This window comes from Takifugu flavidus, chromosome 8 (genome assembly GCF_003711565.1).
Source record: "Takifugu flavidus isolate HTHZ2018 chromosome 8, ASM371156v2, whole genome shotgun sequence".
In the NCBI taxonomy this organism is placed as follows: Eukaryota; Metazoa; Chordata; class Actinopteri; order Tetraodontiformes; family Tetraodontidae; genus Takifugu; species Takifugu flavidus.
Window position 1 is genome coordinate 14,014,198 of NC_079527.1, and position 15,494 is coordinate 14,029,691.

Here is a 15,494-nt window from a genome sequence, read left to right on the forward strand (position 1 = left end):
AAATAGGCACCGTTGGCTCATTAGCTGCGTAGCTACAAGGATGAATGAACGAATACCCCTTATGCTTCATAAATACCACCGAGTTTATTTTTTTAAGACTCCAACGTCGTGTATTTTCTACACAAAGGCATTAGTTATCCAACCTATTAATCTAAACCGTACCTTTTATTTTAGTTTTTCAAACAAACCTCCTCGTTGATGGGTGCCTTCCTAAACTCGGGCGCACAATGATGACGTAGCACGACTTAGAAGTTGGATGACGGACGTTGAACATGGAGGAATATGTCCGCGAGCCCTGGTAAACATTTCTGCTTCAATTTACATTCAAATGTTTGTCCGATGTATATTTCTGTCTTGTTGAGGTTATGAAGGACTCGAAAATAGGTAAATTCGCAATGACTGAAATATAAACTGACCAACTTGAGCACCAGCCTGGTTTAGTGGAAATAAAATAACAGGACAGCAGCCGAAAACATTAATATGTCCCTTAATTGGTTAATAAATAAGCACTGATTCAGCTCTTAAATCACGATTAACTGTTACGTTTGGTGTGTGTTTGTTGTCAGAATTTATGATTAGCGTTATAAATTTATTCTTAATGTCATAAATCTTAAATAACATAAGGAGACAACATAATAGTATGTGGGCCATAATAGTTGCTTTCTATACTTAATTTTACTGTTTTGATCAGGCGAAAAGCCTAAAATATTAAAAGATTAAGTTTGATACAGATCAATGGTGAACTTTTGTCTCAATAAAGACAACATAGGTTACATATTTTTTACTTTGACGTTATGTGGAAATTGGTTTGAATCTGGCCTATTTTGCTGTAAATGTTGGTTTTCACACTTTTGATATTACTTTATAATTCTGATCATGTCTTTGTTCAGTCCCTGGAGGATAGTAGACGACTGTGGAGGAGCGTTCTCCATGGGTACACTCGGAGGAGGCATCTTCCAGGCGGTCAAAGGCTTTCGCAACGCTCCCTTGGTGAGTTCACATACGATACCAACAAAGAACACGTCTGTTTTTGGAGAATTTACAGTCCTGTTTGGTTCTTCAGGGCTTGGCACACAGGCTGAGGGGAAGCGCAAATGCTGTCAGAATAAGAGCGCCACAGATTGGCGGTGAGGCAGTTATTCAGCCACCTTGCTCTGGTGCAGGACCCAAAGTGGTAGCTTGTTATTTGGTGATTTGCAGGGAGCTTTGCCATCTGGGGAGGACTCTTCTCCACTATCGACTGTGGTTTAGTTCGCCTGAGGAGGAAGGAGGACCCGTGGAACTCCATAACAAGTGGTGCTCTGACTGGGGCCATTCTGGCTGCACGCAGTGAGCAGATCCTATAGTTCCTCCTATATGCCACAAATTGTCCTATTTAGACAAACGAGTGATTTGCGGTTACGCTGCAGATGTTCCACATGTGCGTTTATGCCTGGAGAACTTTTTATTGCAGACTGTTGCTGGGAAACGCAGCGGAAATAAATGAACCAATGTGATCTCCTTCTTCCAAGGTGGACCGGTTTCCATGGTGGGCTCTGCCATGATGGGGGGGATTCTGCTGGCTCTGATCGAGGGTTTCGGAATCCTCCTCACCAGATATACGGCGCAGCAGTTTCAGAACCGTACGTGATTTATTTAGGATTGTTTTAAGCGTCGACTCCTGTGATCTAAAGCGAAGGATGAATAAATTCTTCTGTTTGCTTTTTAAGCGCAACCCTTTTCAGAAGAGCCCGGTCATTCATCTCCAGACGATGGGGATCATCCGCAGGGGGAAAAGGGGCAGTTTCGGTAGAGGAGGCCGGGCCCGAGAGCCGCTGTTTCTACGGTGACGCCAGACGGGACGGCTGGTTTTAGGAGCACCTGGAGACGGCCGTACTGGTCACTACAGTGGTTTCAGGTAGTTGAAGCACACCTCAGGGCAAAGTTTTAGTATTTTTCAGTGATTCGTTGAACGTTGATCCTTCTGAAAACTCCGTACTGCGGCATCAGGCGCAGAGGTTTCTTCACCTCTGTGGACAGAAAAGAACATCCCAGAATGGTCTGTAATAGTGAAGAAAGGTTGTGACGTTGTGGTGATTATATAAGAGTCTTCCAGGACAGGATCAGAGAAGTGTTGACGTGTTTCCAGGGTTGAGTTCCAACAAGTCTTATTGAGCTAAATGGGAAGAACGCCGCCTCTCTGATATTCTCCTGAGCTCCTCCGTCGTATTTAAATGTTTTAAATGATGGAGTTTGACTGTCCAAAGATTAAAAGGACACCAGAATGTCTTGTTTAAGATATTCTTATGCCACTACTGAGCTCTGTTACTTGTTTGAATCTTGATTATTAGGACGTCGCCACTCGAGAGCAGTTTTCTTCCCATTTAACTCGTATCCTAAATTATCCACTGAGTATTATGTGTTTTAGAAGTTTTGATGCTCTTGGCAGATCTCAGATGGGATCTCAGTGATGCTGCATCCTTGTTTTCATGCACTTTTATTTTGGAACATGTTTATTTATGTGCCGTCTTTGACAGGAGCTGTTTAAATGGTGCACGCTGCGTGTCGGAAGGTTCCTTGCTTCGCTGTCTTCTTCCTCACGCAGCAGCTGTGATGAGACCTAAGTGTGGAACCTTTATTGTCTCATGAAATGTAGACGACCGTGTTGAAATTAGCATTCAGATTACATTGACTTGGAATGTATAGTTTGTTACCTCAGTCTTGGCACTTTCCAGTAGAGTTTAAATGTTTTATAGCATCTGTATGCCACACATGATAGAAAATACTTTGTATAGACAATGTATGTTATTTATTGTATTTCCTATGAGTTAATGGAAAAAATAAAGAGACCAAATCCTTTTTTTTTAAGATTTGACACTTTTCTTTTAATCTTTGCTTAAAAATTAAGGGGATATAAACGTTCTTCTGGCGCCCCCTGTTGTCTTCACGTCGGAACTGCACCATTGAACGTCGTAATGTTTAAGTCTTTAAGATGTTTAAGTCCCGCTTTTATTTAACTTTAGTTTCCAGTCAGTGGGATGATAATACACTGATATTACAGTTTATTTTCAGTCTAAGTTTACAGCCCAGAGTTCCCCTGAGTCTTCCGCCACGTTCCCCTTGAGAGATTTCCACTGTCATCCTTTTAAACGGCTCAGCTGCTTAATCCCGACGCACGCCCACCGCGCGTCCACGGACGCGTTTGTTAATATTCGTCATTTTAATGTGCCGCCATCAAAATAAAGCGGCCGTGACCTTTTAAACTGTTCCACTCGTGCGCCAGAGGAATCGCCGTAATAAAACACTTTTTTGTCCTGGAAGTGTTTTAATTGGATTGGTGCGCTCCGCCCGGCGGGTGAGCAGGATGCCCCGCAGACCCGCACCTGCGCCGGAGCGACGCGCACGGACGTGAAATGACCTCAGCAGACGGCCCGTTTTTCACGCTTCGGCCCTCGAAGGTTTCTGTCATTCGGTGCCCACCGTGCGTCTGGGGATAATTACGCGTGGGAGACGGTCCGAGGAGTGGATGTAGCCTTTGGCGGAGTGAACTGCGAACATGGACGCGGCAAAGAAAGGTGAGATTTGCGCCTGCCGGTGCAAGTCGGCACAAAGTGAATAGCAGTGATGAAAAATGGCATTTAATATCCAGCAAAGTCGCTCTTTTATTTTATTTTTAAACAAGGATACTTGTACTGTCTTGTACCTGCACTGTTAGCCGGGTCGTGCTAATATTTGTGGCCTTTATTAATCTTGGCTGACGCTGGCAGGTTTATCCAGCGCGCGGGGCCTCGCCAACAGGTGCTCAGGCACCTGTACGTTAGTTAAGCAGCACATAAAGAAGTGGGTCACATCTGGTGCTGGATGCCTCGGGGGCAGAAGACCGGTCGCTGCTGCCATGTTGGTCACTCTGGGGTGATAAAGTATCGGGGGGGCACCTCTGTCGTGCATGCACACGTCTTTATTCACACCCTGCATGTTCGATCTCTTCCAGACGCCCCACCTGTGGGCGATGTGGGCAAGTCAGACACCCTGGGGTCAACTGGCTCCACCAGGAAAAGAGGTGGGGGGGCCAAGAAGGCGATGCAGGCCAACAAGTCTGCCCTCCGAGCCCCCCGGGCCCTCTGCTGCCTCACCCTCAGCAACCCCATCCGCATGGCGGCGCTGGCCCTGGTGGAGTGGAAATATCCTTTTCTCTGTGTCCTTAAACCGCCCCCACAGGTGACCGGTGGCGTTCCTGGCCGTTCCACCCTTAACCGAGTCCTCAGGCCCTTTGACATTTTCATTCTCCTCGCCATATTCGCCAACTGCGTGGCCATGGGCGTCACCAAGCCCTTCCCCGACGACGACTCCAACGCCACCAATCACAAACTGGTGAGTTTCCAGTGGCCGGAACGTTCTGAAACTTGATTTTTCAAACAGGCAGCCTCCAATTTAACCGGGACCTCTCGGTGGAACCAGCTCGGCCACAATATTTGATCAGAGTTTAGGTGATTTAGCAAAAAAAAAAAAAAAAAAAGGTTGAACACAGCCAGGTCCTCCTGTGGGCGCCTTAGATCCTTTTATTGGATTTGCACCGAGGAGCTAAGCTGGCAGTTTAGCGCACACGTTCCCTCAGCCTCCTACAGCCTGCTGGGTTCATATCTGCAGTTTTTAAATCTCAATTTGGTGAATCTCACCCTTTCAGCTGCACTCGTGGTGTAGAAAAGCCGCGTCGTGCCTCGATTGTTGGGAAGTAGAGCTGCGAGTTTGGAGGCATGAAGCAGAAGGGTCCAAAAGAGAGTGTGACAGGCTTAAGCCTGCACCAGGGCAGTAGGCTAAGAGGTCAGGAAGCTGCTGCCCACTTTAATGGTGACGCACGTGATCTAAAGAACATATGGAGGTAGAAAGTCCATCAAAAACACCCCAAAACGTCCTCAATTCCACGTTTCTCCGTTCCCAGGAACAAGTGGAGTACGTCTTCCTCGTCATCTTCACCATCGAGACCTTCACTAAAATCCTGGCCTACGGTTTGGTCATGCACCCCAGCGCCTACATACGCAGCGGCTGGAACCTGCTGGACTTCGTCATCGTCATCGTCGGGTACGTTTCTTCGCGCGTTCCGTCCCTCTCGGCGGATCCTCGCCCACTGACGCGGGCGGCGCGTCTGCGCAGGTTGTTCAGCGTGATCGCCGAGGGCATGACGGACCACAAACCAGGGGAGGCCCACCACGCGGCGGGGAAGCCCGGGGGCCTGGACGTCAAAGCTCTGAGGGCCTTCAGGGTGCTGCGGCCCCTGCGGCTGGTTTCTGGAGTTCCAAGTATGCTCGATGCCGTTCTTGGTTAACCCGTGTGTGTGTGGGGGGGGGCGCACGTGCATCCATGTGTGGTGTGTTTGCCTCGTCAGGTTTGCAGATTGTGTTGAACTCCATCATGAAGGCCATGGTTCCCCTCCTGCACATCGGCATGCTGGTCATGTTCGTCATCATCATCTACGCCATCATCGGTTTGGAGCTGTTCATCGGCAGGATGCACAAAACCTGCTACTCCTCCACCACCGGTGACGCCCCCCTTCCTGGCTCAACCCGCCCGGGCTGGAGCGGGCGCGCTGGGTCCCCCGTTTCACGTTGGACCTCTTCTCCGCTCCAGGTCTCATGATGGAGGACGATGCGTCGCCGTGCGCCTTCGCCGGCAGCGGGCGCTTCTGCGTGGAGAACGGCACCGAGTGCAGGGGCAAGTGGGAGGGCCCCAACGGCGGCATCACGAACTTCGACAACATTTTCTTCGCCATGTTGACGGTGTTCCAGTGCATCACCATGGAGGGCTGGACGGACGTTCTCTACTGGGTATGAAAAACTGAAAAAGTTCCTGGAACCAAATTAGGGAACTACTGAGTTACACCAGACGCCCCCTCTCGCTGTACGTGTCTGCGCAGATGAATGACGCCATTGGCTTCGAGATTCCTTGGATTTACTTTGTTTCGCTGGTCATCTTTGGGTCGTTCTTCATCATCAACCTGGTTCTGGGTGTGTTGAGCGGGTGAGTAGCCGCCGTCCCCGTTTGGGGCGTGGCCAGGGCGGAGGTGAGCGCCTCACGCCGCGTCCCCCCGTGTGCACAGAGAGTTCTCCAAGGAGAGGGAAAAGGCGGTGGCGCGCGGGGAGCTCCAGAAGGCCCAGGAGAGCAAGCAGATGGAGGAGGACATGATCGGGTACATGGACTGGCTCATCGAGGCCGAGGACGTGGACGAGGAGGGGAACAAACGTAAGCGCCGCGCGTTTCGCCCGATTCCGACGATTTGAACGATTTACCAGCGACGCGCCATTTGCAGGCGCTGCCATTGCCAAGAAGAAGATGATGAAGAAGTTTGGCTGGTACAAGCACAGCGAGGACGGCGGAGGTACGTCTGCTCCCGCCGCCGCTCTCCACCCTCACGCCGTTCGCTCTCTCCACCCTCACGCCGTTCGCTCTCTCCACCCTCACGCCATTCGCTCTCTCCACCCTCACGCCGTTCGCTCTCTCCACCCTCACGCCATTCGCTCTCTCCACCCTCGCTCTCTCCACCCTCACGCCATTCGCTCTCTCCACCCTCGCTCTCTCCACCCTCGCTCTCTCCACCCTCACGCCATTCGCTCTCTCCACCCTCACGCCATTCGCTCTCTCCACCCTTGCTCTCTCCACCCTCGCTCTCTCCACCCTCACGCCATTCGCTCTCTCCACCCTCACGCCATTTGCTCTCTCCACCCTCACTCTCTCCACCCTCGCTCTCTCCACCCTCACACCATTCGCTCTCTCCACCCTCGCTCTCTCCACCCTCACGCCATTTGCTCTCTCCACCCTCGTTCTCTCCACCCTCGTTCTCTCCACCCTCGCTCTCTCCACCCTCACACCATTCGCTCTCTCCACCCTCACGCCATTCACTCTCTCCACCCTCACGCCATTCGCTCTCTCCACCCTCACGCCATTCGCTCTCTCCACCCTCACGCCATTCGCTACCGATTGAACAGTCTAACGTTGTGATCCGCAGAGTCGGACTCGGATGACGACATCGCCTACCTCGACGACGACAGCGGCTTCTGCGCGTCGCTCATGTGAGGCCGCGGAGAACGTGCGTGTTTTCCGTCACCTCGACCTCGTTGTTGACGTGTGGTTTCTTTCGTTTCCGACAGGGCGAAGATGATGGCCAACAGTTTCTGGTGAGCGAACGCTCCCCTCTCCTTGTTTCTGCCGCTTGGACTCATCTCCTCACGTGGTTTCTGTCCTTGTCTTAGCGACCAGCTGTGCCAGATCAATCACACCATGAGGAAGAACTCCCGCGTGGCCGTCAAGACCACCAACTTCTACTGGTTGGTGCTTCTGCTGGTGTTCCTCAACACCGTTGCCAGCGCTTCGGAGCATTACGGGCAGCCCAAGTGGCTCACAGAAATGCAAGGTCAGCATTTTTCCCATCGTGATGGCGGCTGTAATTGGGGCGGCGGCCCGTGGTTTACACCCATCTGACCCCCCCGCAGAACGCGCCAACAAGGTGCTGCTGCTGCTCTTCACTCTGGAGATGCTGATGAAGATGTACGCCTTCGGCCTGCAGATCTATTTCATGGCTCTGTTCAACCGCTTCGACTGCTTCGTGGTGTGTGGCGGCATCCTGGAGATGCTGCTGGTGGAGATGGAGGTCATCCCGCCCATCGGCATCGCCGTGCTGCGCTGCATCCGACTGCTCAGGATCTTTAAGATGACTCGGTGACTGTTGGTTTAGACAAACGGAAGCCTGCGGGCGTCCTGGCCAGCAGGGGGCGCTTGTCAGCAGAGATATCTCAACTCTTTCTTCTTCCTGTCCTGTCTCCGTGTGTCTGAAGCCATTGGGCCGCTCTGTCCGACCTGGTGAACTCGCTGCTCAACTCCATGAAAGCCATCTGCTCCCTTCTGCTGCTGCTCTTCCTCTTCCTCATCATCTTCGCCTTGCTGGGGATGCAGCTGTTCGGAGGCAAATTTAACTTCGACGAGACTCAGATGAAGAGGAGCACGTTCGACTCCTTCCCTCAGGCTCTGCTCACGTGCTTCCAGGTGACACTTTTCTCCCATTTCCACTTTATATTCATTTCCCTCTTCACCTGTGGCTCATCCTCTTCCTCGCAGATCCTGACGGGGGAAGACTGGAACGCCGTGATGTACGACGGCATCATGGCGTACGGGGGGCCGATCTTCCCCAACATGGTGGTGTGCATCTACTTCGTCATCCTCTTTGTCTGTGGCAACTGTATCCTCTTTTTGTAGTCGTTGGGATGAATTCTCATCTTCATCGGGTTGTCAGGCAAACGAAACGGCCTCCTAAATTTTCTGATCAGACATTCTGCTCAACGTCTTCTTGGCTATCGCCGTGGACAACCTGGCTGGAGGCGGCGGGAAGAGCAAAGTGGAGTAAGCCTGGCAGAAAGGCGATGATTTCTGGCTCACGACCATGCTGAAAAGGTTTTTTTAAAAACCAAAAAACAAGGCACTTTCGTGTAATTGTTCCTTTCTATCACTTAGAGAGAAAAAGGAAGACGAGGAAGAGTGGGATGACGATGAGGAGAAGGAAGATGAAGATGCTGCGGTACAGAATAAAACCCCTCGAAACTGAGGATTGGAGCACATTTATCTAAAGTTTTTACGCTGTTATTCAATTATTTGTCCTCCTGTGCAGAACGAGGACGACGACTGGCAGGAAAACGAGGAGCTGAGGGCCATCGAGGGGCTGGAGGGTGAGCCTGACATGGGGGGCCCACGGGGGGCCCACGGGGGGCCCACGGGGGGCCTACATGGTCATGAGCTCAACTATGAAACCTACATCTTCTCTGTTGTGTGCACCTCTCCATAGGTGTCGCTCCGCTAAAGCCGGATTTCTCTGGGCCCAAAGAGAAGATCGTGCCCATCCCTGACGGAAGCTCCTTTTTCATCCTGGGAAAGAAAAACTGGTACTGCTGCGGCGTCACGTTAACCTCGGCCCTCCTTCACAGGATCCAACGTGAATCAAACCTCCTTTTCTGTCGTTTCTCCCGCTCCTTCTCAGTTTGCGAGTTGCCTGCCACAACCTCATCCACCACCCCTACTTCACTAACTTCATCCTCATCTTCATCATCCTCAGCAGCATCTCCCTGGCTGCTGAGGATCCAATCAAATCCCACTCGTTCAGAAACATAGTAAGATGTTTAAGAGCCTTTTCAAATCTCTCTTCTAAAGCCGGGTCTGAATGCTGGTTTCTCTCCCGCCCAGGTGCTCGGTTACGCCGATTACGTCTTCACCTCCGTTTTCACGGTGGAGATCGTTCTGAAGGTAACGGCTGCGGGGATCCTTTGTGGATCGATGTTTCTGCCTCACGTCGTACCCTAACATCTGCCGCTCGTGTCTAGATGACCGTCTACGGGGCGTTTCTGCACACGGGGTCCTTCTGCAGGAACGCCTTCAACCTCCTGGACCTGCTGGTCGTCGGCGTGTCGCTCACCTCCTTCTTTCTGCAGTGAGTGGATCAGACTAGGGGGCGGACGCCTTTAAGGGCGGCACGTCGCCCGACTCCTCTCACGGCTGAAGATCGCCTGTCTTGCTGTTTTCAGTTCGAGTGCGATTTCGGTGGTGAAGATCCTGAGAGTGCTGCGCGTTCTCAGGCCTCTTCGAGCCATCAACAGAGCTAAAGGACTCAAGGTAATCAAGGACTCATGTCTTTCATCTTAGACTCAGGATTCAAGCCATCATCAAATAGAAGGAGGTATAAGAATTGGTCCAATAATCCGATATTCAGTTACTTTCAGAACTTGGCGGCTCCTTGTGATCGTAGCTAACGAGTGTGTGTTGTCCCGTCTTCGCAGAATGTGGTGCAGTGTGTGTTTGTGGCCATCCGGACCATCGGCAACATCCTGATCGTCACGACGCTCCTTCAGTTCATGTTTGCCTGCATCGGAGTGCAGCTCTTCAAGGTACAAAGTCACCAACTGTGGATGTTTCACAGGCGATACCAGGACGGCAGCTTGACGCCGCCCCTTTTTTGCCTGTTCTTAATGTCGCAGGGCCGATTCTACAGCTGCACCGACGAGGCCAAACAAACACCCGAGGAGTGCAAGTCAGTCTCCAGTTACCTGCCGCCACCTCCTCACCTGGGCTCGGCGGCCTCTTAACGTCGCCTGTTTCTGGTTTCAGAGGAACGTTTGTGATCTACAAAGACGGCGACATAAACCACCCCATGGTGAGGGAGAGGGTTTGGGAAAACAGCGATTTCAACTTCGACAACGTGCTGAACGGGATGCTGGCGCTGTTCACCGTGTCCACCTTTGAAGGATGGCCGCAGTGAGTGGACGCTCGATTTATTATAAAGGGAAAGCATGTGATGCTGCGGCGGGAGTAGGAAGTAGGGAAGACCCTTCAGAATAAAAGTTCTCTTCCGTTTAATCGAGAAAAGTGGCCATTTTCCTGGGGGATTCCCTGAACCTTTCCCACTTCTGTCCTCACACTTGTCCAGACTCCTTTATCGAGCCGTGGACGCCAACGCCATAAACCGAGGGCCCATTTACAACTACCGAGTGGAAATCTCAATCTTCTTCATCATCTACATCATCATCATCGCCTTCTTCATGATGAACATATTCGTTGGTTTCGTCATCATCACATTTCGGGAGCAGGGAGAGGCCGAATTCAAGAACTGTGAACTCAACAAGAATCAGGTCTGTGGTTCTGCTTTTCTGCGCCTCATCGTTGAATCCTAACGGCCCCCGTCTGTCTGTTCCAGCGTCAGTGCGTCTACTACGCCCTCAAAGCTCAGCCCATTAAGATTTACATCCCTAAAAACCAGTCCCAGCTCAAATTCTGGAAAATCATCAACTCCAGCCAGTTTGAATACATCATGTTTGTGCTGATCCTGGGAAACACGCTCACGCTGGCCATCCAGGTACCGCCTCGCACCACCCTCTCCTCGCTGTCCGGAGAGGCCGACCCTTGTCTGAGTGCTCTTGTGTCTCCTCATCAAGCATTACGAGCAGTCCAAGCTCTTCACCTCCATCATGGACATCCTCAACATGATCTTCACCGTGGTTTTCACCGTGGAGATGGTTATCAAGCTGCTGGCTCTGCGCGCTCACGTGAGGCTCCGTCTCCCTTGAAAGAAAACTCCCGCGTCACCCGACTCTTCCTTTGAGTTTGTTCTTTTTTCCTCCGTAGCATTACTTCATCGATCCCTGGAATTCCTTTGACGCTTTGATCGTGGTGGGAAGCGTGCTGGACATCGCCGTCTCAGAGTTCAGCGTGAGCTTTTTAGTACCTTTATTAGCTGAGAGGCCTGAGCAGCATCTTCTGTTAAAGGAGGCATTAATGAGGTTCACTGGTCTCTTCCCTTTCCACACCTGCTGCTCCTCACTGGTTACACTGGATCCAGGGAGGAGGCGGCCATGGCGAGGTGAGCACAACCCTGACAATAGCAATGGACCTGGTGCTGGCTGCTCTCATGCTTCCGTCTGAATAAATGCGATCACATTTACTGATTAGTGACAACATTGGTTCTATGTGCGGTTCCTTCTATAGGGCAGTAAAGGAGAGAGCGGGAAAGTGTCCATCACTTTCTTCCGTCTGTTCCGGGTGTTGCGGTTGGTTAAACTTCTCAGTAAAGGAGAAGGCATCCGGACGCTCCTCTGGACCTTCGTCAAGTCCCTGCAGGCTCTGCCGTACGTCGGTCTGCTCATCGCCATGATCTTTTTCATCTACGCCGTCATCGGCATGCAGGTGAGTCTTTGGCCGATCGGGACTCTTATATAGTGTCGGCAGTCGTGCCTTTAAACTGTCGTTATCCTGAAAACGGCAGGATCACGATTTTCCTTCTGTCCCCTCAGATGTTTGGGAAAGTGGCCGTCGATGACAACACCAACATCAACAGGAACTGCAACTTCCAGACGTTCTTCATGGCGGTGCTGGTGCTCTTCAGGTGAGCCTTATTTTGGAACATGAGCCCATTTTTGCACTTCCTTCATCCTTTTAATGAGGAATAAGGGGTCTCCCACCAGTCCAGGAAGGTCAGAATGCTGGTTCTGTGTTCTGACAGGTGTGCCACTGGAGAACAGTGGCAGGAGATTATGTTGGGAGCACTTCCAGGGAGACGCTGTGACCCAGAATCCGACATTGAACCCGGTGAGGAGTACACCTGCGGCAGCAACTTGGCCTACCTCTACTTCATCAGCTTCTTCATGCTCTGTGCTTACCTGGTGAGTGAGGCTGCAGATGAAGCTAAACTATGACGTCATTTATCTCTTAAATACGCCAAGTATAGATAAATGAAGTTTTTCTTGATCAGAACTTTTGAGGAGCCAAATGTTTTCGTTTTTTGTTTCCTTGAGATCATCAACTTGTTCATTGCCGTCATCATGGACAACTTTGAATACCTGACACGAGACTGGACGGTTCTGGGAACCCACCACCTGGACGAGTTTAAGAGAGTCTGGTCGGACTACGACCCAGAAGCCACGTGAGAATGATTCCTCTCATGTCCCTTTGTTCTTCCCTTTGTTCTTCCCTTTGTTCTTCCCTTTGTTCTTCCCGGGAACTCAAGGTTCCGTTTCCTCTCCTAGCGGTCGTATAAAGCACATCGACGTCGTCACCATGCTCCGTCGCATTCAGCCTCCTCTCGGTTTTGGGAAACTGTGTCCTCATCGCGTCGCCTGCAAGGTACGTCCACGCCGAACCCGCATCTCCGACCCGCGGACGACGGGCTGAACCGCTTGTTCTGTGGGCTTTGCAGAGACTGGTGGATATGAACGTCCCGCTGCATCCAGACGGGACCGTCACCTTCAACGCTACTCTGTTTGCTCTGGTGAGAACCTCGCTGAAGATCAAGACTGAAGGTTCGCCCACGCCCACACACACACACACACACACACACACACACCAGGTCTCTGTGTGTTATGTCTCATGGATAACACAACATGGTTGTCCTCCTCAGGCCCCATAGATCAGCAGAACGAAGAGCTGAAGATAATTATCAAGAAGCTGTGGAAGCGCACCAAACCGAAGCTGATTGATGAAGTCATTCCTCCCCCCAGAGGTGCCCACAGCTCCTGGAATAACACATGTAAACCAAATCAATCTCCTCAAAGACACCTGTATGAAAAATTCTCTCCTCAGGAGATGAGGTGACCTGTGGGAAATTCTACGCCAGCTTCCTGATCCAGGACTATTTTAAAAAGTTCCGCAAGAGAAAAGAGCGGGAGAGAAAATCTAAACGGAAGGACAAGGCCGCAGCCCTGCAGGTGAGGCTTCGCCGCATGTTGACATCGTGGACCAGCGGTAATCTGCAACAGTCCAAACGTCCCTGTTTCCCCCCCTCTGATGCCTCCTCAGCAAGGGCTGCGCTCGCTGCAGGACCTGGCCCCAGAGATGCGTCTGGCCATGGCCTCGGACCTGGAAGATGAGGAGGGGGCGGACGGGGAGATGACAGGCGATGAAGTGTTTGGCAGCGAAGCTGGGACCTCGGTGAACACCACCCCCGCCACCACGCCACTTCCACCCATAGACACTCTGGTGCAGCAGACGGCCATCTTCATGGAACCTGAGCCCGAAGCAGAGAAAGAGGAAGTGATCACAGAGCAGGTGAAGGGTCTGGAGATGGAACATAGACCCGGATCTGAGCTGGCAGGGGTCACCATTGTAACGGAGCAGCCTGTGAGGTCTGAGCCCCTGCCTGTGAGGTCTGAGCCCCTGCCTGTCATCAGGTGCGTTCCGCTGTTTTCACTCAGGCACTGTCGCCGTAAAAGTCGTTAGGATAACGTTGTGTCCTGGTCAGGGTGGACTCCATCAATGACCTGCCTCTTCCTCCTCCGCCCGAGGTGTTGCCTCTTCCAGAGGACACGAGTGGCGTGTCGTAGAAGAACCGGCTGTGGAGGTTTTGACCACAGAAACCGAGGCGGGATACAGCCGGGAGGGTGATGATGCGAGCGCTGCCTCGGTCAACAGGTACGAAACAAAGAAACGGAGCTTTGATCCTATTCTAATCTCTTCCTGGTTTATTTGTTGAATAGCCCACGTGCCTTGATGAGCTATCTTTGGAACACCTGATCTGATATAGAAAGCTCTAAACCTCCTCCAGGTACGTGTATCCAGAAGTTGTGTCTCCCGTTCCGACTGAGACGGGCTACAACGGACAGAACCTGGAGAGAGCCAGCAGCATCGGGGAGATAGCCTACGATCACCAGGACGCTCAAGAGTTTGTTAGCAACGGCTACAACGACGGCAACGTGAATGGAGGCAGCGTTGCCACGAGCCCCACGCCCTACGACACGAACGGGTACAACGGGAACGGGTACAATGGGAACGGGTACAATGGCTACAGTGAAAACGGCAGCTTCTTCAGCACCAACACGAACGGAAATGCGTGCAACGAAAACGGCAGCGGCTACGCCGACAACAAGAACGTCCGGAGGCGGCTACTTCCTGCCATCCCAAAAGGTGAGAAACAGCAATACACTGTGCTGAACATGTGCGGATGGACTATTCTCAACCCTGATCACTTTCAGGTCGTAGACCAGCCTTTAACTTCCAGTGTCTGAAGCCACAGAGGAGTTTGGATGAGCAGACTCCCATCCCAGGAACCTACCATGGGAATTCGTCCCCGTCCCGGTCGCGTTTACAGGTACGGCACAGCGCCCCTCGGTGCGTGCGAGCAGTCACGGACGAGTGTCTCTTCTTGTTTTGCCCTCCTGCGTCAGAACCAGCACAGTCTCGACTCCCGGCCCAGCAGCGTTTCCTCGATGTCGTCCGCTTCCTGGGCAAACACGGGAGCAGCTGGCTGCACTCCTCTTCCAGGAATAACTCACCCCTCGGGCCGCAGGGGGAAGCTCATTTACACCCCCATGATGCTGGTGGATGAAGCCACGGGCACCAGGCAGCCTCTATGGACCGATGGCACCACCAGCCTCCCTGCTGGAAACCGCCCTGGCTGGTACCCGACCCAGGCCAGAACCTTCAACAGCATGAGGATCCCACCAGTCAACCAGGGATACGTGAGCAAAGGAGGCGCAGACAGTCTTGTGGAGTCGGTGAGTGTTTATTTACACCATTTTAGATGATCGAATCGAGCGTTTTATTCATCTCTGAGTCAACCCATCACAGGATAAGACGCCAGTCAAGAAAACGGTTGATTTCTACGTCTTCCTGATTTCAGATCTTGATCTCCGAGGGTCTCGGCGTCTTTGCCAGGGACCCCAAGTTTGTCAGCTTCGCCAAGCGCGAGATCGCCGAAGCCTGTCACATGAGCATGGACGAGATGGAGAGCGCCGCCACGGACCTCATCGCGCGCGGGGCCACTCGGTCCATTTCGCGGTTCGAGGAGGAGCTGGCCGACGAAATGAACTGCGTGGTTTCATACTGAGATGGACAGAACCGGTGAAACTGTGTGAGAGGTAGATCCGCATGCGTGCGGAGAAGAACGAGACACCAATGACAAAAATTTGCTGTTCTACAGTTAAACGGGGTAAGGAATGCATTTATGCCAAATAACATATCGCACACATACATAAATATGTCAATAAATAGCCTGT

General features: G+C 51.9%; 2 protein-coding genes across 4 annotated transcripts; both read left to right on the plus strand.

Annotated features, from left to right (window-relative positions):
• Positions 1 to 146: 146 nt before the first annotated feature.
• Positions 147 to 2,847, plus strand: LOC130529963 (mitochondrial import inner membrane translocase subunit Tim17-B-like). Its single transcript, XM_057040719.1, has 6 exons — positions 147 to 298; positions 891 to 990; positions 1,064 to 1,127; positions 1,201 to 1,329; positions 1,512 to 1,622; positions 1,710 to 2,847. The coding sequence occupies exons 1-6, from the start codon at positions 273 to 275 to the stop codon at positions 1,790 to 1,792; spliced, it is 513 nt and encodes a 170-aa protein (XP_056896699.1). The 5' UTR covers positions 147 to 272; the 3' UTR covers positions 1,793 to 2,847.
• LOC130529900 (voltage-dependent L-type calcium channel subunit alpha-1D-like) lies at positions 1,757 to 14,318 on the plus strand. Of its 3 annotated transcripts, XM_057040581.1 has the most exons (43): positions 2,943 to 3,554; positions 3,971 to 4,160; positions 4,245 to 4,350; positions 4,919 to 5,058; positions 5,131 to 5,276; positions 5,363 to 5,515; positions 5,605 to 5,801; positions 5,891 to 5,994; positions 6,074 to 6,216; positions 6,284 to 6,352; positions 6,980 to 7,043; positions 7,122 to 7,148; positions 7,224 to 7,384; positions 7,464 to 7,689; positions 7,806 to 8,013; positions 8,086 to 8,206; positions 8,295 to 8,367; positions 8,479 to 8,542; positions 8,633 to 8,690; positions 8,807 to 8,903; positions 8,999 to 9,128; positions 9,202 to 9,261; positions 9,339 to 9,445; positions 9,540 to 9,627; positions 9,792 to 9,899; positions 9,990 to 10,042; positions 10,120 to 10,266; positions 10,439 to 10,640; positions 10,706 to 10,864; positions 10,944 to 11,054; positions 11,134 to 11,217; positions 11,348 to 11,368; positions 11,494 to 11,691; positions 11,799 to 11,890; positions 12,008 to 12,167; positions 12,300 to 12,427; positions 12,531 to 12,627; positions 12,701 to 12,803; positions 12,902 to 13,003; positions 13,084 to 13,208; positions 13,300 to 13,670; positions 13,742 to 13,911; positions 14,045 to 14,318. In XM_057040581.1, the coding sequence occupies exons 1-42, from the start codon at positions 3,536 to 3,538 to the stop codon at positions 13,821 to 13,823; spliced, it is 5,094 nt and encodes a 1,697-aa protein (XP_056896561.1). In that variant the 5' UTR covers positions 2,943 to 3,535; the 3' UTR covers positions 13,824 to 13,911; positions 14,045 to 14,318. The 3 variants fall into 3 exon arrangements, with proteins under 3 accessions (XP_056896562.1, XP_056896560.1, XP_056896561.1); XM_057040582.1 differs by lacking the exon at positions 2,943 to 3,554 and adding an exon at positions 1,757 to 1,897 and having other exon boundaries at positions 4,919 to 5,276; XM_057040580.1 differs by having other exon boundaries at positions 2,942 to 3,554; positions 4,919 to 5,276.
• Positions 14,319 to 15,494: the final 1,176 nt, after the last annotated feature.

What these genes read in the sequence shown, in the direction of transcription:
- LOC130529900 (XM_057040580.1), top strand. An exon ending in ACGCCACCAATCACAAACTG is followed by an intron (nt 4,351 to 4,918) that starts GTGAGTTTCCAG and finishes CTCCGTTCCCAG; the next exon opens with GAACAAGTGGAGTACGTCTT. An exon ending in CCCACTCGTTCAGAAACATA is followed by an intron (nt 9,129 to 9,201) that starts GTAAGATGTTTA and finishes TCTCCCGCCCAG; the next exon opens with GTGCTCGGTTACGCCGATTA.
- LOC130529963 (XM_057040719.1), top strand. Translation starts at nt 273, where the DNA reads ATGGAGGAATATGTCCGCGAGCCCTG. An exon ending in AAGAGCGCCACAGATTGGCG is followed by an intron (nt 1,128 to 1,200) that starts GTGAGGCAGTTA and finishes GGTGATTTGCAG; the next exon opens with GGAGCTTTGCCATCTGGGGA. An exon ending in GGCGCAGCAGTTTCAGAACC is followed by an intron (nt 1,623 to 1,709) that starts GTACGTGATTTA and finishes TTGCTTTTTAAG; the next exon opens with CGCAACCCTTTTCAGAAGAG.